The sequence below is a fragment of the Macrobrachium nipponense genome, chromosome 19, assembly GCF_015104395.2.
Source record: "Macrobrachium nipponense isolate FS-2020 chromosome 19, ASM1510439v2, whole genome shotgun sequence".
Lineage (NCBI taxonomy): Eukaryota > Metazoa > Arthropoda > Malacostraca > Decapoda > Palaemonidae > Macrobrachium > Macrobrachium nipponense.
In genome coordinates, this window is record NC_061088.1 from 8549020 (window position 1) to 8575191 (window position 26172).

Below are 26172 nucleotides of genomic sequence, written 5' to 3' on the forward strand. Positions count from 1 at the left end.
AACGTATCTGGCAGATTTCCCGGCTGGGAAGATCAAAGTCGCCATATCTTGGGACAGAATATACGGCTTAGCCTTCCCTACGTTCCGTCCAAACCCTCCAACCCAGATCTTGAGGGCGGAGAGTGCAGCCTCCTTAATAGACTGCTCAGCCTGTAATGCAAGGAATGTGTCAATACTGTAAGTTCCTTGAACATTATGCTTATAATTGTTCATTAATCAATGTAATTTAGTTTAAAGAAATTTTTATTGTTCATTTATTTAATTTCATTACATTTTATTTTATTTTTTTTATTTATCTATTTTATTTATTAATTAAATTATTATTATTTTTTTTTTTTTTACAAGTAGTGTAATATAATTACATCACAATATACATAGAACAAGCAGTGCGGTAGCTTACCGAAGAGGTAGCCTGTTGTACCAAGTCGTAGCAGGCATAGCAGTTTTCGTGATGCCAGATCACGGAATCAGTAAGCAACACTGCGCAAGGGGCGTGGCCCCGACAAACGTCATGGCCGCACGGATCTTGCAGAGCAGCACTACAGCCGGCAGCCAGACACTGAGTGACCTGTAAGTGCAATAATATATAAGAACAATTTCACAAAAAAAAAAAACGTATTAGGATAAATATAAAAGGATAATAAAGTATTTTATATGCCGGAGCATTCCGGACTGAAAAATATAAAAAATATGTATATATTCATATATTTACGTCCCGGGGACTGTGTAAGAAATAAAACCACCCGGAGCTGTATGACCCGGGGTTGGGGGTACACGGAGTAACCCCGGGGATGGCCACACGAACTCGAAAGTTCCGTGGCAAAAGAAATAAAAAATAAAAATGATATAAATAATGAAAACTAAAATAACAAATATAATATCTCCGCCTATGGAAGAGTAACTCCCGTAAACATAACCCTCAACGACTACCGGAGAAGCCGGAATCTAAATCCGCCTTATGCGGAGATGGAATGTTTTTAGGCGGATGGATGTAAGCTCCGGGAGCTGAAAGAAGCAGAGCGCAACAAATCCACGGAAGCCGAGGCTGAATACGCAGTGCGACCATCAACTCCGGAGGCGGTCGGCTAAGAAGCGACACCCACCAACCTGAGGTCCTGGAGGACCCTGTACACCCCCCCCCCCCCGCCCCCTCCGCTGATGCGAACAGCCATCAGCGACAACCAGGGCGAGAGGAGGAGCACCCAACTACTGGGGGCCCTACGTGAGGGGGTGGGAGGGAGGGCTGATGGGAGACGATCACGTGACCAGCGTATCCTCGTGAATAAAGGATCACGAGGAAAACGCAGGCATAGCCTATATAGGCTAGCCGACCGAACATCCAACATATAAATAGACAAAATAAATGAATTACTTAAAGCTAAAAGAAAATCATGCTTTAACACGGGGGGCGATAATGAAAAATAAAATGTCGTAAAATATAAAACGCAATGAAGGCCACTCGATAACGGTGGGCGCAAAATGGAAAAAACTACTTGCCTACTGACATAACGAAAAGAAACGGCAAGCTGACGAAAAGAAAAAAGGGGAAATTTCTTGAATGAAATATACCAAACTTAAAAATAAATAAAAGGGGGGGCGGACGGTGGAAATACAGTGAAGCACGTAACAAAGGAAACGTGTGCGAACGCAGACCCCCGTGAAAAACATGGAATTAATGAAAATAACAAAACATAAATGAAAACAAGATCGACAAAAATACTGCCACCCAAGACTATACGAAATATCACATTACGATAGTATATATCATAGATATATATATATAGATATATATATATATATATATACATAGATATATGAAATACACAAGTTACGAGTAGGAAGGAAACCCACTCAAAACTGGTACAAAACAAGGGAACGACGAAATGGCGACTCGTCGCCGCTCGCTGCGGAAAAGAGACGCCTAACAAAACCCTAAATAAAGGCAAAACGAAAGGCAAAATCACTCCCTAAATATTGAAAAAGGGCGAACCAGTACTTCACTTGGGTGAAGTGGCAGATTGACGATCCATAACGATAAAGAATAACGAAATCAATGAAAAGGAACAGATAGCTTAAATCAAGCGTTCAAACGCTGGGAGGCTATCGATAAGAATGATGTCACAGACTCCTTCAACAGGGTAGGTAGGTGTGACCTATGGGCCGGCTCCCCGTATTTAGGGTCTTTTGATGAGGAAAAGGCTAATTGGAGGGGTTGCTGTGGTAGTGTTTAACACTCGCCCCAGTTTTATACCGACACCTTTTATTTAGGTGAGCGAGTCAGAGACTTCTGACATGTCCAATTTAGCAGTTCTCTGGTATTATAGCAATATTTTACTAGAAATAGTGCTAAAGAGGACACATTTCACGGAGCGACACGGCTGAGCCCAGAACTGTAGTTTGTGTTTGTACAAAAAATCATTACAAAAGATAAAAACTGTGGAAATTACAAGGTTACATCCTAACCTAACCTGTTCCAACTTAACTTTACCTGGGTCGTCATGCCTCTTATTGGATATCTTATTAAAGATCAACCCTGTCAACATTACTTAGGTATCTCAGGTTTGGTTAAGTCTTGTCACTGCTGGAAATTATGGTTAAGCAATAGTTTTAAAATCTTTCAGAATTTTTCGAACTTAATTAGCAGCAATGCTACTCTAAAGATATTGAGTGGTTAAGGTATGTCAAATTACACATAATGTCTTAAACTAATAACATTACGTACTTAACTGCAGAAAAACATTCAACCACTGGTGTATCTTAAAGAATGATAGGCCTGGCTAGGATTATATTCTTAGAGGGCTGGTTTTGTACTCTTGAAATTTTGTAACTTATTGTTAACCCAACCCTGTCAAATTTCTTCCTTGACTTTTTGTATTTGGTGTGGTGTGGAAAGTTGATGACAGCGTAGACATTAGGTAAAAAAGAGACCCTGCTGTATGCGCCAAATTAATTTTTTTCCCATTTGAAAATTATGTGGTGGTAATGTATTGAGGAGGGGAATTGAGGCTGGCACATAATATGTAATTGAAGTTTGTGAAGGTATGAAATAAGTAGAAATTCTCCAAGACAGTATTCCAAATCCTTCTTGGACACATTTTGCAAAACACTATCATATGTAAGTGCATGTTTGAGCAATAGTACTGACCCACTTACAAATTGAATTGGGGTGCTTTTAGCCAGTTTGGAGGCAGTGAATCTGAATTTCATGTTTTACGAGTGTTTTCTTGGAACCAGAACATTTTCATACATCCTTACTCTGATAATCAGTGATGGATATCATTTTGTTCTGGAAATTATCCATACATGACTTGTATACCTCTAAGACTTGAGATGGTTTGGACACATGGTAAGGGAGTAAAAATAGTAAATATGGAAGTAACAGGACTGAGACCAATTGGAAGACTAGAAAATCCACGATAAGGGACCAGATTGAAAAGATGGCAGGACATGACAAGCCAGAGAACAGTGGAAACTTACTCCATTTTAAACCTCGTAAAGCACTGATGATTAGCCATCTGCCTCAGGGGACGGGCTGCTTATGATTTACTGCATACACAGGTGACATTCTGACACTTACAGTACAACAGAAACCAGATTTTTGCAGACATATTCTCCTGATTAGAATTTTATGGCCTAAAGATTCTATTACAGGTGAGCTCATAGGCCAGGATAGATCATGGTGGGCTAAGTGAGGCAAGATATTTTGAAGTGTTTAGAGGTATGAGTTCCTGAACCATGGTAGGACACTACATCATAGGTAAGCTTGGATTAAGGTTATGATGCATCTACTATATTAATTATACATTAGCTCAAGTTTTTTTTTCATCATTCTCTAATAGTGATATCTTATGCATGAAGTACTGTACTGTAGGTTATTTCTCCAGCTGCACTTCTGGTGTTTTGAATGTCATTTCTAAATACAATTTTTTTTTACATTGTTAGAGATATGCGGTTAGGGGAAGATGCAATAATTAGTATGGAATTGTGCAATAATTGATAAGTGATTTGTGCTAACAGTGATTATGAAAAACTCAAACCTTACAAATAAGCAGCCAGAAAAATATTTGTTGTCTGTGGTAAAGAAAGGGTAAATTCAACATAACTGCTACTGATCCTTTCCTAGAGGTTGAGGTATCCCCCCCCCCCCCAAGTCAAGATAATACCAACACATGGATCCTCTGTCTATTCTATTCACTATTCTGATTTGATCCTTCAAGTACAGTTTATTCATCATTTACAGTCAGTTTTGGTGACTTCATGGTTTTTTTTGTTTATTTATATTCCTGGTATATCCTGAAAGTCATTGTTGCATGTGGCCTCTCCAAATTCACTTCAACAAACACTGGAGCCCAACTCCAAAGGAGAACAGGGACATTTTGATGACTTTCCCATTTAAACAGTATAGACAGCCTCCTCATCCAGAGTTCCCCCATCCCTAGATCTGATCATTAGTGCATCTTCAGTGTCTTATGTGCCCACCTCTTAAAGATGAAAGAAGGTTCTTAGATAGCAAGCATGCGGATCTTCCACATTACCTGCCTGGAACTCATGGCAGCTACCTTAGGACTGACAGCTTCATAGTATCAGGTCACAGATGGGTGTCATGTTGTGCAGTGTGGCATCTGCCACTTACCTAAAGGGCAAGGAGGAATTAGATCCCCTTCCCTTTGTAGGAATACACCAGAATGTTTAAGGTTTGTTTTTATTCTTAATAATCTGGGTAACTCGGAATAGTTTGCATAATTGAAATTTTATATGATTTACAGTTAAGTAACAACAAGGCACCATTTGAGAAGTATTCCATGAAGTGAGAACTTCCAGTCAGATATTTCTGGGAAGGCTTTCAACACAAACATTTTCTGCTGAAATGATAAAGAGAAGTCTTCTAGATATATTTGGTTATTGCTGTAATGTGTGATGCTGGACATTTTTGTTTCAAGGTACTTATGCATTAACAATCAGTTACCCTTCAGATTAGTTAAATTATATAGTTGTAGCACTGTATACTATATCAAGTTATTTTTAAAGCAGAAAAATGCTGTCATCTCATTTGATGAGCACTCTGAAAAAATCTCCTAGTATAGTACTTGAAATTATTAATGATTGGCCTAAAATAAAACTAGAGGTACATATAAGGCTGCATTACCTTTCTTACATTGTTGAAACATTTGTACATAAGGGTAACAGCTGTAATTTAATAATAGTTCTGTATTGTAATGTTATACTATAAAATAATGTGTTCAAAGTATATTAAACAACATACGTATTTCGAACCCAATTTAGTATGTACTGTAAACTGATTTCCTGGCACCTGTAAGGAGTTTTACTGGATATCATTATTTCAAATGTGTAAGATGTATATACTATGTATTACTGCATAAGAGAGTGCAATGTCAATTTTACATGAATATTATAATGATATTGAAGTGTAGATTTTAAGACTTTTGTAACTACAGTTCACTTTGTGTGCCTTGGATAGCAATCTTACTGTTGAAAAGCCATTTTTGTTTCAAAAAATGTGACTCATTATCACTTCATCCATTGCTGTGCAACGCAAAAGGCCTTTTTGAAATTTTGCCACTCATGTTTATCTTGTGAATAGTTTTTTCATACTATATTTCAAAACTTGAAATATTTATGATAAAGCAAAGGAAATTTAGAACAAAGTTAAGTTTTTGTTTTTTTTGAGCAAGTGTCAGAAATTACTCCTTTTACCTGAAGCGAAAGTGACCAAAGTAATACATACAATGTTCTTCTTGATAGGACAAAGGTAGGCTCAATAACAAAATATGTATATTAGGAGTGGCTTCAAACATTTTTCGAACTAGCAATAGCAAACTATTGTGAAATGATTCTTCAAGTCACTTGTGCTGTAAGTGGCTACAAAAATTTATGTGGTATGATATGATTTTGGGATTGCCATATCAGTGAGCTGTTTGACAGATGACAGCCAGTTTGTGTAATGACACAGTACGTACAGTGAAATATTTTTCCAGCAACGAAAGTATAAGCTTGTAGCTCATTATTTGGGAATTTTTTATCCTACAGTTCTATTTCCTTTATAAGTTTGAGGGGTGTAGAGTAAAAGTTTTAATTTTTACCTTTGTCTGTGGTATTTTGTTTATATTTATACTGTGCCCAGGTATATGTACCAAAATCAACAGAGGAGTCAAAGAATAAGGCAATTCTTTCAATTTATGGGCCCCTGGTAATTGTGAGGCCTTGGTGTACATGTTTCTGTCCAGTCCCTCTGAAAATCAACACATGTATGTAGTCATTCTGCAATTGTGGATACAAAAGGGTGATGAAAAAGACTGAAATGCATTAAGGGAATAGTACTGTGTGTAGCCTATGGCAGGTTACCTGAGAACCCTAGCCTAACATTACAGCCTGTGTAACCTAACCTAAGCAAATTAACAAAAATCAATAAGATATTGAATCTACAGAAGTGGTAGCAGTTTAGTAGTAGTACTGTATAATTACGAAAGCCCAATTCTGAGAATATGCCCATACAGACTGTACTTTGCCTAGCAAAATGTCTCTCTCAAAACCTTTGTTACATACCCAAAGTACCCATGTTTAATCAAGAATAATCTTTCCCTCCTAATATGGGTTTGGTATGAACAAAGAACAAGAAAATAGTCACTGCCACTGAGCATTTTTGATGAAATTAGTTTTCACCATAGAAGCAAGGCCATCATTCTGGCTTCCTTGCTTTTTGCCTATAGCAGGGAGTAGTAGGTGAGGTCAATTCACTGACCTTCCAACAGAGAATTCCTTTACTTCCAGCCATTCCTCCAAGCTGCACACTATGCTGCCGACCTAAAAGGTTCATGGGTGACACAAGGTGAGCAGCTAGCATAACACCATGTATGCACTGGTGTTATGGCTTTGGCCAGTAAATTGAGTGTGAGTATTTAGAGCATTGTATTATCTCTTGGTCAAATTGTGATAATATTTCTGCTGACAGAGCTGACACTCCTGTGTCTTATGATGTGAGGTTTAGGTTTCTTTAAGTGTGCCCTGTCAGTCTTTGCATCAGACATGAAGCTGTGCATTAGGTAGCAGGAGTCAGTTCTCTCCTGCTTTCTTGTGTGGCTGGATATGGCTGGAATGCTGGCAATTCCAGGAGGAACACCAGTCATGTTCTTCAGAAAGTACCCCCTTAGGAATGTCACCATTTAATGTTTGTATTCTCATCAGAATCAGTCAAAGTTTTTTCAAGATAAATTGCAATATTTTTTAGTTTTACAATCCTGAAACCTTTTATCATGAGCCCATCTCTTACGTCTATGTTGTCAAAGGAAATTAGGATAACAGTCAAGCGATTGAGTTGGATGGCCAATTAACTACCTTGTTAGCAAGCTTTTACAATAAGTCCAGCTTGCTCTAAAGTCGTATCCATATACAAGGTGAGAGGTTTAAGAATCTATGAAAAATGTAATAGTACCAATGTATACTTAAGAAGAATTTGATTTAAAGAGAAATAGATATTTAATGTCCCACATCTTAACCAGCCTTGAATATGTCCCTGTAGCCATTACTTACGTCTACATACGACCACCATGTTGACAAGCTTCTCTGAATGGCTCTCCATTTATTATATAAGGTTTGCATGAGTTGTGTATGTAAAATGCAGAATTTCACTGCTCTATTCAACAGTATTCAGCGCTGTACAGTATGCAAACAATTCAAGAAATGCATAAGCACACTTATTTTTATCGTATGCTTCATTGAGTTACATTGCCTTTATTACCATGTCATTGTACTGTACTGCTTCTCATTATTAGTACAGTTTTGATGCCATCCGCTCCCATTGTAGAGGATACTCATCCTTTGATATCCAGTAGTTATTTTTCAGTAAGGTCATACTTCACTTTCTGCTGTTCACATTCACGTTTTTGGTCTCAAGAAAGACTGGAGAAGCCATTAAATTTTTTTAATTTTATGCAAGTAAAGAAACCCTAGTGAGTTTTACTATATGGGCAGGGAAGGTTATAAGATTCAAGCAGCCTATTTGGAAGAAGACAAGAACTGCAGGATCCAGTAAAAGGACCCCTTAAATGCGACCCCCGCCCCCCACCACTTTTTCCCCTCTAAAGCAGAACCCCACATTCCTTTTTCTGAGCAATTCGTCCTTCTAAGTTATTCATGATGAATTTGGGACACATTGATGACTCATCAGAAGTGGATGTAAGGTAAAGCAGTTTTCTTCTTGCTCCGAGACCCCTTTAAAGAAGTGAAGTATTTAGTTTCATTCACTGGTACCTGTGAGACCTTAATTAGCCATTAGAATAGTCCTTCATATTGAACTTCTCCTCTCATATTGACAGTTTTTTTAGCAAGATTGATCCTCATCCCTAGTCCCTTATAAGAACAGTCACATGGGATCTAGACCTTTTCCTTTTCCTCAACCGCAGTAAATGATTCTCACAGTATCCTTGTCCGAGTTAATTCTGAAGGAGATCTTTAAAGTCTCTTTAGTCAGAAGGAATAGCAGTGAGATACAAGCCATCAAAAGCTATCTTGCTTCTCAGTATTAGTGAGAATAGCTGGCTTGTCTTTAGTTCCAGACCCCTAACCTACATATTGTTGAGAATGAGGACTGTACATATGGCCAAAGAGAAACTTAGATTGATCAAGCCTTTCAAGAACAGACCTGATCTTCACCCAGTCGTAGACGTGATGTGCTCAGTGTAGGTGCCAAGAGGTAAGATTTATACTACTGTTGTAAGCTGAGATGAGCCTCCTTTATTATCAAAATTATTGGTGTTTTATAGTTGAATCCCTGCTCCTAATATCACAGAGTTTAACCTCCATTATAGAGGCATATGCTCTCTCTGGTAAGTTATAAGTTTTCTCCACCATTAATATTTCATTTGACCATTCACGCACCTCAGCTTTCCAGATGAGAGAGTAGCTGTTAGGTACTCATGTTTCTGTTCTGTATTCTAGGAATCTGTACTTTGAATGAAGAAGTTTTTTTTGGTACTATAAAGAAACCTAATATTCTGTTCTCGTCTGCTGGTAGGTCTCTTTATTAAGCCATCTCTTCTTTCAGAACGGCTAATATTAGATTGGTATTTAAAACTGTACTCACCTTTCACTCAAAGTTTATTTATTCATCTTTTGTAGCTAGAGTGGTCCATGGTGGTAGGATTGTTTCCTAACAGTAGCAGTTATGACTTGAACCATCACCATATGGCCTGTTGTTTGTCACTTTTTCATGTATTTTTTTCACAATTGATCCCTGGTCCCCTTTACCTGCCAAGAGCAACTAGATTTGCTGAACAGCAACTCCAATGTGCATCTCTATTAAGGACTTCAATTGTTTCTTAGTGTTGGACCCAAATAAAAATAGTACGGTTTCCTCGGGGAAGATTGTACGTATGTATTACGCAGTTTGTTTGGAGTTACGGTAAGAGTTTTTTTTGGCCCACAAGGCTTTCTGCATTATGGAGATAATGTCTTTCTTGGAAATGGTTATACTGTAGTAGCCAAAAATAAAATGGCAAAAGAGATTATTTCTGCTCCTCCTCAATAGAAACAATGTTTGGTGAATGATTTGGTGGATTTCTTGGGCTGCTTGGATAGAGCAGTTTCAGATCCTGTTGGGTAATCTGTGCATACCTTTACAAATTCGTGTGTCAAGCTGGGGGAACAGTTATGTTCTTTTTTGGCTCCCACTGTCTCCTCAGCACAAAAGTTCGAAGTTAGTGCTCAACATCCCTTGCATTCTTCACTGGACACTCGGCATTAGGTATGAAAATACAAGAGGTTGAGAAAGTGGAAACCAGATCTTTGTTGCGTTGCTCTCAAACATATGGGCTTACAAAACCATGACACCTACCATTTCTTCAGTCAACACAAGTTCCAGGGTTCCTTCCAGGTAAACAGGTAAGTTGCCAGTACCCTCATGTCAGTCATTTTGGGTACTGGAAGGACAGGAAGCATCATAGAAAAAATCCAGGTCCTGTTAAGAAGTGATGTATCAAGCCCTCAGTCCCCTGTAAAAGGGAGGTTGAACCTCTTTTATTTGGTTTGGCAGGATCTGGAGGTAGATCCCTGAATGGTGGAGGCACTAAACAAGGGATACACATTCCCATCCTTTCCAAGCCAGTGCTCCTTTGGAGTTTCCCTCCTACCTCCACAATGAAGAGAAGCTCCAGATCATGGGGCAGGAAATGGGCTCTTTTTGTTAAAAGGAACTGGGGAAACAGTCTTGGATTCATTCCTGGAGTTCTACAGTTCAGTTGCCTTTTTCTGGTATCAAAAGCTTCAGGAGGATTGAAGCCAATACTGGATGTCTCCACTTAAACTGTTTTGTTATCCTGACTGTTGACCATGGTGTCTGCTAGTTCAGTTTCAGCAGTAATTCAGCAAGGTATCAGTGGATGGTATCAGTGGACATGATGGATGCACTTCCATAAACAGGCAGCCCCCGGTTAATGACAGGTTCGGTTCCTGGGGGCCTGATGCTAAGCAAAAATCAGTGCTAACCGAAATTCAAAAGTCTATAAGCACCACAATCCACCTTATGGTGCCCTAGCCTTAGACAGTGTCGAGGCCAGATAATTTGCCTTAATATGTAATAACTCTAATGAAAATGCAGAATTTCATTTTCCTAATCATTTGCTATGTTCTGCATGGTATTTCTACAAATTTTTAATGTCAGATTTGATGAACTTACTGGTAAATCTTAGCCTAGTATGAGAGAGAGAGAGAAAAAGCTACCTTTTCCAGACTGCTAACGTTTCCCTCATCTTTTTATTTATCATATGTTCTAGTTAAATAAGTTAAAAAAACAAATGAGAAGGAAATGTCTGTGGTTTGTTTTTAGTACAAAGAATAACAGTTTCAGGTGATCTGCTTTGGTCTAAGCTCAGCTCCTCAAGTTTTTTGTTACAAAGTCCTGTTGTAGTTGGACAAGTAGACTCACCTAAGGCATTGGGGTGTTTTTCTATCTAAATGAGTAGTATCTCTTAAATGAGGTGATAATTATCTTTTCAGAATATGTATAAGGCAGTATATATTTTTCTAGTTGAGTTGATACTCAGTGTGAATATATTTTGTTAGAGACATAATATGTACCATTTCTCCTGAATATGAGGCATTGTTCTTCCTAATTATAAAGTACATGCTGTGTTCCCAATTAAGTGGTACTGGTTCTTTAGAATATAAAGAAATAATTAGATTGTATTCCTGCCAAATATGAGATAATATTTCTCCTGAATATAAGATACATATTACTGTATTTCTCCTGAATGTAAGGTGGTGGTTTCCCTAAATACGTATAAGGTATGTACTGTATAATATATTTCTCAGGCAGTGTTCTTGAATGTAAGGCGGTATATTGCTTAGACTTATTGTTACATATACTTACCCTGAATTTAAGGCTATATACTTATTTAATATTAGATGATGTTTCTTGTGTATATCAGGTAATGATTTTCTTGATTATAATGTAATAAATGTTTGAATATGAAGTGACTTGTTCTGAATTCTGTACGTATTAGGAAATGTATATAACTCCTGGCCCTGAGATCATATTACCTTGAAACACAAGGTAATCGTTATTTTTCCTTAATATGTACTAAGTACGTAACATTCCTCCAGTGTGAGATCATTTCTCCTGAATGTAAGTTAATCCAAATATTTAGGAGTACTAGTATCAGGTAATATTTTGCCTGAATATATAAGGTTATATGCATCTTGAATATGAGGTAATATTTCTCCTGAATATAGTGTTATATTTCTCTGAATAAAAGGCAATAATATACGTATTAAACAAGGTCATATCCCTCCTAAATGAGGTACTGATGTTTCTCCTGAATATAAGGTAAGATATTTTGTCATTAGGTAATATTCCTGTCTTGTACATGACATAGTATTTGTGAATGGGAATTCATGTAATCCTCTAAATATAAGGAAACAAATTATGAGCTCTACAGTACAGTACTGCAAAGTTACACATTTATTGAACACTGGTAGTGCTCATTGCTTGTAATAAGTTTATCATGAATGGGGTCATATCAGCTGAGCAAATAATCAATGTCTTCTAAATTTTGAGAAAAACCTTCCTAAATATTAAATAGTGCATAACTGTACGTATTTGGAATGGTACGATATGATTGTTGGCATATTTTCTTATATCAAATGAGAATTTAAATTTTTTTGATGACAGACACAGCCATGGTGGTTTTAGGTATTTCCTATTTATTTATTTTTTTTTTTAATATTATTATTATTTTTTTTTTGAAGGAACACAGCAAGTTGTGTTTGTAATATGGTAATACGTATTAAGTCAGATAAAGTATGCAGTTCAGTTGTAAGTGTTTTTTAAGACAACCTATCTCATCATGCTGTAAGTTATTGTCTGTCCCATCAGTGTACCTTGTTGGGACAACATAATCCCTGAATTGCAGTCTGTTATTGGTTTCAAGAGTAAAACAACAGTACATAGTGTGAAAGATATAGTTCCTTCGTGTGCCATTGCTGGTATGGTAAGTTTGGTTCACTAATAAATATCAGTGCAATCATGCACAACACTTTGAAGGTACAGTACATAAATGATTTTCTTTATTTTTGTATCTTATTTTTTTATAAAGATGGTGTGCTTTATTTTTAATAGAATTATGCATTGATAGTGCTACGTACCTCCTAAAATGTTTTCAGGTATGTAGTGTCTTATTTGTATGGTTCTAAATGTTTCTCTACCCACTGTTGTATGTACTGTATGGGAAAGCAATGGTCTGAATATTTCTCAATTATTTGCAGGTGTTATTTGACATCCAAGAGCCTTCTGTAACCTGCTATCTTTAGTTTATTGTTTTTATTCATGTTGACAGCATCTATAAATTCTGTTTTAAGAGAGGTGCTCCAGCCAAGTGTTATATTTTTAATTACTACTAAGCTTGTATGAAGCGCCTGGGATGACTCATTCCATCCAGAAAGTTGTGAGTATAAATTGGTGTCTCACAAGCATGTTCTGGAAACTTTTCTAGCTGCCAATCAGCCAATAATTCCTCCTCAGTTTGCTCATAATCAAAGTCAAGAATGTTAATTATAATGATGCCGTTTTATTGCAAACATAATTAATTTTGTTCTAATGCCAGTTTAGGCCGATGAAACACTTGTTTACACTAGTATATAGAGGAATAAGCCACTTATTTGGTAATAAGTTTAAGAGTTTATAGTAAGATGCCACAATATGCCAGATAACGGGCTTGTGTGACTCCACTTGAATTAACAGCTGTAGATAATGTTCCTGATAGTCATCCAATTGTGGAAAGGTTTCATCTGTGGGATTTAATCCTATTATTATTGTCTGTATCTTAAGCAGATGGACTCTTTATCTTATTACTCTGAATCTTAACGAGATGAACTCTGTTTCCTTCTTATCCTTTGTATTTGATGTTTAATGTCTATCTTATTGATGTTTTATAGAGATTCAGTTGTCCATCATTTCAAGCATCTAGTTTCAATGTCATCCCTTCAGAGAGATGTCAGTGTTCAGATCTTGAAGCTGCTGGGGTGGAATTCTATAGTACACTCCTAGATTTCTTGTTTATTAATCAGGTGGTTAATTTCCATCAGAGTTTAAGGTGCATTGGTAGTTTTAAATATATTTTATTGCTCTTCATTTTGACAAATCTATACCAAAGATTTAAGTAAGTTTAGGGCTCTGTTGAAATGCAAACTGTCTCGTACAATTCAGTGTAATCCTAGCTTCCTAATTGTATTTTAAAACGTTCCTGTACTAAACATTTGTTCTTTACTTTAATTTTGACTGTTCCATGCAACCCTATGTAGACTTGACCCCCCCACCCTCCCTCCCTTTCCCGTCCCTCCTCCCAAATTGTGCTGTTTCAAAACAGCGCCCAAAAAATATACGTTTTATGTGGAAATTGTCTGTCTCAGATTAACTTATGAAAGAAAACTCCCCTGTTTATGTTTTTTATTCTTTTCCAAACCTGTGTTTTATGAAAACCCAGGTTGCCCCTGGCACGAGTTTTTTATTTTTCAACACCATCCAAATAGTTACATTACAAACCCACTTACCGTGGCCTTCCATTACTATTTGAAGTCACTTTCCAATAAGCTTTGAGTGAATTCAAACATATAACAAACTTTTCCCACTGTAGTACTTTAAGACATTATCCAAAAAGTTTTTTCTTTATGGAAGTCCAGATTGACCCATGTGACCTGACAGTTTTGCACTTGAAATAGTTATCTGGTATCTTTTAGTCTGACAAACTATGCACCAAGTAACCAATATCTTTTTGTTTGTGCATCATCGAAGCTACTTAGCTATTTTCATTACAGTGATATTGCACCACGTTCAACCTTACTTGTCCTCATCTCTGCCATACTTTTGGCCCATTTACAATGCCAGTTTGTAGAGATAATCGCTTTTAGGTGCAAAGTTTGATGGTAAGATTCCAAGAGATTCCAAAAATTGCTCTTGTGGGACATTGTCCTAAGCCTCCTCCTACCCCTTTTACCCTCCCCTCCTGAATGAGTTGTTTCAAATCAGTGTGATTCATTATTTTTTTTACTTAAGGTCTAGCAAGTTTTTTCTCAGACTAATGTATATATAATCCTATGCACCTCCAAAAATTTATCATTTTATAACTTTGTCCAGAAGCTGCATATTTTATGGAAAGGCCAAAGTGGCCAGGAGGAATCTGTGCATATAGCCACTGACCTTGCAACTCTGTCTTTGGTTTTCCAGCTGAAACAGGTTGAAGAGTATATGGCGTACCGTAAGTTACCACGGGAGTTACGCACACGGATAACAGAGTACTTCGAGCACAGGTACCAGGGGAAGTTCTTCGACGAGGAGATGATCCTAGGGGAATTGTCGGAGAAGCTCAGGGAGGTAAGTAGTCCTGGACGCCTGGAAAATAAGTCTTTTGTTTGTTTATGCTCTTACCTCCTCTTCTTACTCGCTGTATAAAGTGACCTGATCATGACACTACGACCACCACCACCTACCCCCATCTCCATATTGTGTTTCATGATTCTCTGCTGCATCTGAATATTAGTATATATATATCTATATATATATATATATAATATATATATATATATATATAGATATATATATATATATATATATATATTATTTTGTTGTTTATCTTTTTCTCCATACCTGTCACTTTCAGCATGTAGTGTTTTTTATCCAGTAGTTCATATTTTTTTTCCCAGTAGGAGTGAATTAACAGATTTCTTTTGTAAGTTGGTCTAGCCCGAGCTAATAGGAGTTTTCATTGCTGTAATTATAGATAGGAAGAAGCCATCAGTTAACTTGCTTGATTTATTGATTCAAATATTATTGTGTCATATCACTGCAGTCGTCAGCACCTGATTCAACTTGCTGTTAAGATTGTCTATAAGCCAGAATGTATCTTGCTTTTAAGGTTGGCAGTAACTTTAGATTTCAACTTGATGATGATGGTAATTTTAGAGTGCCTCAGCAAATACTGGTGTGGCAACTGTGTTGGCTTACTTTGCTATACGTACACGTATATAGCAGTATTTATTTTCGTTATGGATATCTTATAATATACTGTTATTCATTAAGGCATACAGTACAGCATTCATATTTTGACATACTCTCTGCAAGAGTTTGTAAGTATTCTCAACTCTGTTTCTTTGATACACACACACTTGAGTAGTAAATGAAATGCACAAAGATGGTTCTTGATATTCATAGTACTAACTGTAATATTTAATTGCAATAAAATTTTGAGAAAGACTAAGGATACTTTCTTGCTGAGTTTTTTGGGATGAAGAGAAAGAAGAGAGCCAGATCAGCTTTATATTGATAACATGAAACGAGAGATGGAAATGTGTGAGTGAGCGAGTTTAATTATACTCCTGTAACAAAAATATGGTCATGGGTGCTTTAGGGAAGCAGAAACACTTCATTAGTGAAACAACATGAAGGAGTTTGTGAAGAGTAGACTGTTTATGAAATATGTTAAGGCTGATTTAAGTAAACGGGTGAATAGGAAAGTGAAATATACGTAGTGGTTTGGATGAATAAATACCCATCCCGTTAAATTTCTTAACTGTTGGAACCCCCCTGGTGTACAAAAAACTTAGCACAAATGAAGTTAGTGCAATTTGTACTGTAAGTAGCAACATGACTATAATCAGCCTAAGTTGCTTATTGCAAGCTGGATTGTAGAAGGTTCAAATGATTAAAAAAAATTACATGCATATGTATATTAGTAAATACTGTCACCCTTTTTCATTTTTGTATTTTGATATTTCTCACTGCTAAGGTACTAAGGAGATATTTAATTTTTTATGTATTAATGAAACCACATAGTAAGATTTAACAATTATTCTTATCAAAAGGGATATTAAAATGGACACCAAAATATTTATCAATATGGTTACAAATTCTAAAATGAACTTTCTAAAATAAATGATGTCCTCTCGTCTCTACGTAGAATAAGAAACGAAAAATCACTATCCACATGAGAAATACAGTTATCTTAAATAGCCTATGAGGTAAAAAGTTTTTAATTTGTAGCATCAGGAGCTTCAGAATAAAACAAATGCTTAATTTAAGGAATTACAATACTATACTACAATATATATATATATATATATATATATATATATATATATATATATATATATTATATATATATATATATATATGTTTTTAGTTATTCTTAACCCCTTACCTTCTCAAATTGAAGTTTCGGACAACAGTTATTCCTGAAAAGTAAAATGCAGGTCACGATTATCATTCTAAGGAATTTAAAAAGGTTTTCCATGAGATTATTAATCCTTGGAGTAAGAGGTCTGGTGTGGATGCCTGGACTGCTACATTTTGTAATTTACCACTTCCCAAGTTAGATGTTTTCAGATGAAAAGTTAACGTTAAAAAATCTATTAGTTTCATATCCCAATGCTTGCTGATAGGAAACTGATATTTGTATGGAAGATAAGTTTAGAATATGTATTCATTTTTATAAACGAAAATTGACCCAAAATTTTAAACTGACATTGATCCAAAAACAGTTTATTGTTTGAATAAGATGGCTTATAACAACTTTTGTTTTTGTTTTCAACAGGTTTATGATAAAAAAACCTAATAGTATAATGTAGCTTTAACACATTCATTCTAATGCTCTTATCTTATTGTTATACTTTTAATGTGAGAAATAAGAGTTTATACTCTTACAGCAATAAAAATAAAATCATTAGCATCTTTCAAAAGATTACAGTAATCTCAGGTATTGATTCTGCCTTATTATGAAATGTTTCATCAGAGGTCAGAGAAGGAATACACTGTAATGGTCCTTGAAAATCTTCGGAGGTTCCTTTAAAGATATTGGTTCTGCCTTATTGATGATGTTTCATCAGAGGTCAGAGAAGGAATACACTGTAATGGTCCTTTTGAAAATGCTTCGTAGGGTTCCTTTAAGAGTTGGTCCCCTTGGCCTACACCCCCCCCCCCCCCCCCCACACACACACACACAAAAAATAGAAAAATAAACGCAGCATTTTCTTTTAGGAACTTCACTGCTTAGGTTACGTCAAAGCTTCACAAAAGAAAGTAAAAGAGAAGCTGGTTAAATGCCTTTCGAAGTTGCTGAGAGAAAATGGCGTTCACTTTTTTTACACTGGAGATTTCTACTTAGTCTCTCAAAAGTTTTGAGGGAGAAAAGGCGTTTACTGTACTAGGCTTAAGTCGATATGTTGCTGGCTGTAAACTTTGACTTTAAAAAAGTTGGCGCCTCATTCTTTTATGGCTTCCTGCATAGTCTTTTCTTTGATCTTGTACCCCTACAGCATGATGTAGTTTCGTCTGTTATAAGAGGAAAGCAAATATAGTACGTATATCGAAAACACACAACTCAAATACTAGCAAGGAAAATTTTTGTTTATTTCATATTGTACAAGAAATTGGAGTTTTAGTGTATGTCATTCTTTGTATGGAAATAGAAGCCCCTTACTTTTTAAATGAGAAATCTGACACCAAACTTTGAATTTTTTTTTTTTATATATAAACTGCACTCGTATAACATTGATTTGTCAATGCTGCGATAAGTTTTCTCCCCTTTCTTGCAAAGAAGACCTTTGACAACCTGTGATTAAAACTATAGTAGTAATCTTTGCACCAGGCTATTGAAAAAACCAGGCATATCACACGTTTTGCATTGTTTTTTCAAAACTTTCAGTGATACTCTTCCCTGATTCATAAATTTGCGAGTGCTTTTATAGGTGTCCAGTTCATTGTGGCATCAACTTTATTCATATTTGTTGACCCATAATCAACATGAATTGCAGACATGAATGCTATCTCCGTAAAAAATGTTATTTTGATAATGATTCAAACATGAATTAAGATTATATGTAGTGGCTTTATTCTTTTTTTAAGTGCAGTATATTTTCTCAGTTTGGTTACATCTCATATTTACAGTAGAAAGAATTTAACAAGGATTTAGAGCTAAAATTGTTTATTTCATTACATTAGTTTTCATCAAAGTCTTTCTTTCTCCGATTTAATTATGTTGCACAATATGACAGTGATAATGGTCATATACAATTAATTAAGAACTTTTTGCAATCATTTTTATTTAGTCGGAGGAACACCATTAGAATAAGTGTGGTTATTATTATGTGTCTAAGAATCTATACCATTGTCATTTAGTGAATTTAAGGATTAAGAATTTTAATCTGTTTGTAAGCTGAAGAATGGTAATTGACAGCCATTTGGTACTGCCATCCATATTAGGTAGGGTAATTTATGCTGTAAACAAAAAAAGAAAGTGCAATTTGCCTACAAGTATGGGCATTCTTAGCAAGCGTTATTCTTAAATCCATAAAATAGCTTTCCCCAAGTCTCTAAAGATTAGATTATGTGTTCAGAAAAGAATTAATTGAAGAAGTTATTGTAACATTTCTGATGTCTGTGATTCCCTTAGGGCTTAAGCTGTGTTCTTGGGAAAACCAAAGGGAAAGCTATAGATGATCTGATTTGGATTGTGTACTGGGGAAGTCATTGAAATTTCTAGGTGTGTACCTGGGGAAACTCTATTATGTAGGTTGTTAGTGGGGAAATTAATGAGAATAATTCAGTGTGTGTGTGGGGGGGGGGGGGGGGTGTAATCATAGACTATAATAAGGTTTGTGTAGTCGGGATATTAATAGAAATAATGTACGTAGCTTATGCAATCAGGAAAGTCATAGTGATTATTTGTGTACTACTGAGTAGAATCACAGACTTTATCAGGGTTGTGTACTGGGAAAAGTGAATGTCATTGACTTTGATAAACTTAACATGGAAAATCGTAGACATTGTCAAGATCGTGTAATATGGAAAACTCTAGACTATCCTACCACCCCATAATGATGCTTTTGACAAATGCATGGCATATGTGTGTGTATGTCTTTAAGACAATCTTAAAATTTTATGGGGGTGGGATTGTAATTAAACAAAAAATTTATTCTAATTTTCATCAAAGTCTATTTCATGTGATGTATGGTGTTTGTTTATCAAGAAATAAATGATAGAATTTACAGGCTGCATTCAGCAGAAAAATATTCTTATTAGCCACAATGACCTCTTTAACTTATTGATATCCTCACATTTTACAAAAACACGCTTCACTGCAGAAAGGTAGAAAATACACATGACCCACTTTGGAAAGAAGTGAAGAGGTCATTCTGGCTGTTAGTAGTACATAATTTATAAGGTCAACAAACTGTATACCCCAGTTTTTTATCATTCTTACTATAGGATTTTGTTCTATGTATTCAAGGCCTGTAGGGGGTAGTACCATCAGTGTACCTCACACGGTATACAGTAGGCATTACTTAAGGTTCTTTGCAGTGTCCCTTCGGCCCCTAGGTGCAAACCCTTTCATTCCTTTCACTGTACTTCCATTCATAGTCTCTTTCTCCCATCTTACTTTCCACCCTCTCCTAATATTTGATTCATATTGCAGTTGAGAGGTTCCCCACCTATTTCATACTCCAAACCTTTTTCTTGTCAATTTCCATAATGAAGGTTATATATGTAAGGGTTCACCATAGGAGGTTGACTGAATTCTAAAAGTGCATTTCATTATTACATAGGTCATTTAGCTCTACAAATAGACTACATAGGCAACTGCACCACAGTGTACAGTGATACATATAGTTCACAAATGTGATTTTGTAGTTGTAGTCTCTAAGCATTCTAAGCCATCACAGGTGCCACCATATCAGATTATTCAATAAAATGCTTTGCAAATAAATGAGGAATAATAGTGTACAGAAATTCACCTCTGAGTAGATCAAAATTTGCATAATGTAACATCATGGATACTTTAAGCGCAATTGATGTGACTACTGGGACAATCATTTATCTCAGTAAATGTTGAATAAAACATGGAAGAAAACTTTTTTAAATGAATGTCCACAACCTTTGTTCTTTGAGAATCTTCTCATGATGTTTTCTTCTTTTCAAAGTATGTTTCCATCCATTTTATGAAGAACTTTACATTTCAGGTTTTCTTTTAAAAAGATGTTCTCTGATTAATAAATAAGTAGTTCTGTTTCAACCTACAGTTTTCCATTTTGGTTTCAAAGAATTGTACTCATTTTTTGTAATTTTGGTAGACATCAAGACGTAGGTTTATTTTAGTCTGTGTCTTTTTCAGTACGTATACGTATAAATGTCATGGTAATTTAAAAATAAAAAACAAGTTCATCAAAGCAGGTAATTAGTTATCCTTATAACTCTACACCTGTTGGCATTATACAACTCGTTTTTTATTCAAGTCACTCAACTCCAGAAATTTGGGTTGTATATATATATATATATATATATATATATATATATATTATATATATATATATATATATATATATATAGATATTATATATATTTATATATTTGTATATGTAAATAGTATACATTTTGTCTCTCCATATTCGCGGGTTGTATTCTGCCAGGAAAACAAGAGCATGATTTGTTGCAGTTTGTAGATTGATTGAATTGCTCTCACCTTTTTGTATCATTAAAACTTTTAATGGACATAGATTTTGAGATATCGTGGATAGCTTAATGCTCCTTAAACATGTTTATTGCCTGTTTGATTATGATATACAGTCTTTGCATATTACAGTGAAAACATTTTATATAAATATATTCCTTTATCTTTTTATTCCACTCTTTCCCCTCTCTGTGACCCAGAACTCAATTTACGAGCTACCTTCACGAAGTCTTTAACAAGCTCAGCATTTTCTTTGTAACCCCTGCGTTCCGTTTCTCACGCCTTTTATTACTACGCTGCTTTTAACCTTCCTCTTCGAGACTGGTCTAACATGTTTAAAAAAAAGAAACAAAGAAGAAGACATTTTTGTTGTTTATTTTTCATCATCGGCTTTTAGCAGATCTGTTACAGACTCACAGTTATTTATCTCACAGCCTTTTGTTACCCTGCAGTTGTTTCATTGCTTACAACTACAACAACAACAACAACAGCATAAGATTTTTTGGAAATACAGTATCCTGTGCTATCAGTGTCCAACAGACATTGAAGATTAAATTTTTAAAAATGGTAAATTTGAGGCTATTTGATTCTTGCTGCTGCAAGGTCATAATTTCACTTGAGTATTTACTACAAAGACGAAAAAAAAAATTACGCATGAATTGCACTGAGTCTCTGTCTATGAGTGCATTATTAAAAGAAAAAAAAAAACTTGTTGCATCACAACAAGCAGTGGCCTCTGACCCCTTGTCTTGTCTGTTATAACCTGCAGGACGTTATCAATTACAACTGCCGATCATTGGTGGCGTCCGTACCCTTTTTTGCCAATGCCGACCCTGGCTTCGTCTCAGAGGTCGTCACAAAACTTAAATACGAGGTCTTCTTGCCAGGTTGGTGTCCCTTAGGAAGCAGCACGAACACTTTACTGTCGCCTGTCGTTGCCCAGTCTGGCCTGGTCCCGGAGGCATTTGACGTGCATTTACACAAATTCAAGATTGTATTAAAAAATGTAATTGATCTGTTACAAAAAAGCAGTCATCTGAAGAACAAAGTTATTTTATAATCCAATTTGATAAACGGGTGACAATCTAAATGGTCATACGCAAATTTATGGAATCGGCATCAAACTGTTTTATGGATGAGGTGTTGTTCCCAGTTGCTTTATAAACCCTAGTTAAAACAGATTGAGAAAGTCCACTTTCCTCAGCCATAATTAATCTGCCTTTATGAATAATTCTCGAGTCAGTGCTATTCCGAAGACGAACAGTGTTATGATGCAAATACTACTACTACTACTACTACACACTTCCGCAAACAATCCTGAAAGGGCCAGACTGAGCAACACAGCGCTTCTCAGCCACACGCAAGTTCTTTAGTTGTGCTGGCCGTCCCCTCCCTTCCCAATGCTACAATGGTCATTATGGCTTGGAGAGAGAGAAGCTGGACGGAGAGACAGAGATAAGAGCTTCGCGCCATCCATGCTTGTTGGTAGCCAGGAAAGGGAGAGGTGGTGCCACCTTGTCACACACCACGGTGAGCTTTCCCCACCTACAGCAAGCAAAAAACATATACTACTCTCAGTCTCTTCCGTGTGGTCGGGACCCCCATCACTTGCCTTCATTTTAGTCTAGTCTTTTTAGTTATAGAAATGATTAAATGTAGAAATCTAATCGGAAGTTTTCAATCGCCTCCCAGGACGTGATAAACTTCAACTGCAGGGCCTTAGTTGCTTCCGTGCCATTTTTTGCCAATGCTGATGCACGTTTTGTGACTGACGTGGTTACCAAGCTGAGATACGAGGTGTACCAACCAGGTAGAGTAGTGGCCGTGAGCCACACCGCGGGCAGCGAGTGTAGCAAGCATCACGTAGAGAAGTTGGCACTGGCATGGTCAACCAGGCTTGGAAGCACTATGTCTTTCCTTCAAAAAAAAAAAAAAGAAAATTGACTCGGTCATTTATAAAAACGAACATATTACACATAATGCTTTCATGATCTGAGTGCCCATGATGTGTACCACAGTGAACCAACTGCAGTGACTACCGCTCGTGTGTATCTGACTGAGTGTAATATCCCCTTCTTGTGGCACTATGACCTGGAGGCAGATTGTATCGTCTGTGCTCAAGTGAGAGCCAGTATCCCAGGTGTCGTATCAATTGTAGAAATAGTTGTGGGACAGAATTACTATTGTTGTCACGAAATTAGTGCAGTTTTGTATCAACCTGTCAATTTTTCCCACATTTCCATTAGCTGTATAGTACTGGTACTCTTCCGTAACTCTCCCTGTATAAAGCTTTAAAATTGGTATTTTGTACCTGTCAAGAAATCCTTACAAAAATCAAAAGTGTCATGTACGTACCATTGTTTCACCCCTGACATGCTACAAATGGTTCATTTCATGTGAGGGCTGGAGCAATGTTAGCAGTATTCAAATTAACAGTGCAGCCTAACACATTAGATTATATAGATAACCTGTTCAACATGGAGGAGAGAAACTGTCTTAGACTACACTTTGTGTATCCCTTTGCTTGCGGGAAATTCGTCATCAGCCTCTAACTGGGTGGTAGATCCTATGTCAGTAATGATTAGCATTGGCATTGGTCATTCCTCTGTTATTCGTATCCTCTTCAGTCCACTTTGTACTTCAAGACATGATTTGCTCTGTTTATTTTCATTTTTGTTTACTCCCAAAAAGAAAAATATTTCCCCCTCTCCTGTGCCCATCTTTTTAGCATGAAGTATATTTAATGCATGTGTTGTTGTCCTACCTTCGATACCTCACTAGTCTTAAACATTCTTTCAAGTCAAATTGCCATCTTCAATTTAAGCCTATGCCAGGATTCAACTTTATCCCTGAGATAAGTTTAGCATGGACTATAAGCTTCAGTTTTAGTTCACTTTTACTTCACTCACAGTTATTCATTTTTCTCAATTCCCCTTTTTTATAACTCCTTTATTTATCTCTCATTCTTAACGTGAACAGAGGGGACAACCAGCTCACGTATGCTTATTCCAGAGACTAACAGCAGCATTCTTAACTATCCCTTTGAGCATGGCCATGAAGAATGACCAGAGACAGCAATGCAATGAGATTTTGTAGGGAAAGCTAGGTCGCGTGTTCTTAGGGATTTTCTACACGTCGCCTTCCTGCTTCACAACTAACACGACTTCTCCGTTATCCAGGTGACATTATCATCAAGGAAGGTACCATTGGGAACAAGATGTTCTTCATTCAAGAAGGCATTGTTGATATTGTAATGTCCAATGGAGAAGTGGCGACGTCGCTGAGCGATGGCTCCTACTTTGGCGAGATCTGCCTCCTGACTAATGCCCGGCGGACAGCATCAGTGAGAGCGGAGACTTATTGCAACCTTTTCAGCTTGAGTGTCGAGCACTTCAACACCGTCTTGGACTCGTATCCTCTCATGAGACGGACAATGGAGAGTGTAGCGGCAGAAAGGTATGTTGTGTGTAGGCTTTGTCACCGATTTAAGTGAAGGGGTGACCTTACATATCACAGGATGTTATCTTCTTTTTTTTTTTATTAATATCGTGTCAATTTTGCAAACCTGGCAATTATGTTTTTATGGTTGTATAAGTGCTTTTGTTATTACAGATTTTTACTTTTGAAAAGTAAACTGAAATGATTGTGCTGTTGATTAAAGACAGAAAAAGAGTGAGTGAAAGAAAGGATTCACGGTGCAAAAATACCTGCAATATTTGATACTTCACAGTGTATAGCCTATACACTACCTGACATCTGTAGGAAGAAAATTATTCATGAGCCTCAACTTCTCACATAACAAATCATTTCATCTTCTTTAACCGTTTTTTTTCTCATTTCACAACTAACTGTTGAACATGAAAGGTTAACCAGATCAGAGAGAGATAGAGAGAGAGAGAGAGAGAGAGATGCCAGAAGTCAGAGGATTGACAGAGGATTTTGAAGCAAATTTGTAAGAAAATGGTATGTAAAAATGAATAAAGTGTGAAATGGCCAGTGTTTGCAATGACTGTCGATTGTGAAGAGAAGTTAAAGAAACTAGGAAAAGAGTTTGAGAGTGCGTGCAAGCAATAAATTTGGGGTAGAATTAATATTACAGATGATGGTAAGATGAGAGAATATATAAGGCACAGAATAATTACAACAAGGAAGGTAACAGGTGTGTGCAAAATATTAAAGTGTCTTGTAGTGCCTGTAAGAGCCAAGGCTGGGAGTGTGTAGCCAACTTAACCCTGTGGAAGGGAGGTTTGAATAAGAGTGAAGAAGACTGAAGCTAGTAAAATCAATAGTTTGCACAGTATATGGGTATAAGAAGTGGAAGAGTGGTAAATGTGTAAAAACATGGAAGAGATTCAAAATTAAGGGTAAGTGATAGGATGGATGAGTGTGATCTCCAGTAGTTAATTCTTACAGAAAGAAGTGGAGGAAGTTAGGCCAATGATAAAGATGTGTGTTCCTGAAGTATTAGGAGAGAGGAAGGAAGACCTAGAAAGGGTTGGTTAGATGACGTGAGAGATATTGGAAAGGAAGGACCTCAATAATGTACGTACCAATGATTTCCAGAAAGCACAAGAGTTTGTAAAAGACAGAAGTGAATGGCGCAGTGTACGTGTTGGCATATTTGATGCACTGATGATGAGCCTCTTCTGTGTTGGTTAGTGAAGCTTTTCTGCACAGAGGATTCATCCGTAACCCAACAGTTTATTTCTTTTTTTCTCTGGTCATGTGTTGTTGAGGTAAACTACTAAACAATGGAAAACTATATACGTACTAGTACATATTCTATATGTATATGAATATATATATATATATATATATATATATATACATATACATATACATATATATATATATATATATATATATATATATATACATACATACATATATATATATACGATATATATATATATATATATATATATATATATATATATATATATATATATATATATATATATATATATATATATATATATATATATATATATATATATATATATAGTATACATACGTATACACTGTATAATATATGTATATTGATGTTACAATTCACATCATATATATATATATATAATTATATATATATATATATATATATATATATATATATATAGTATACTACGTATACACTGTATAATATATGTATATTGATGTTACAATT

General features: G+C 36.1%; 1 protein-coding gene across 1 annotated transcript in view; it reads left to right on the forward strand.

The window, feature by feature from the left end:
* LOC135214159 (potassium/sodium hyperpolarization-activated cyclic nucleotide-gated channel 2-like) overlaps positions 1-26172 on the forward strand; it is a 471901-nt gene that overhangs the window by 418086 nt on the left and 27643 nt on the right. The window contains exons 9-11 of the mRNA XM_064248234.1: positions 14735-14881; positions 22701-22818; positions 24188-24464. Coding sequence (XP_064104304.1) covers positions 14735-14881; positions 22701-22818; positions 24188-24464 — 542 coding nt within the window. The remainder of the gene's footprint in view (positions 1-14734; positions 14882-22700; positions 22819-24187; positions 24465-26172) is intronic.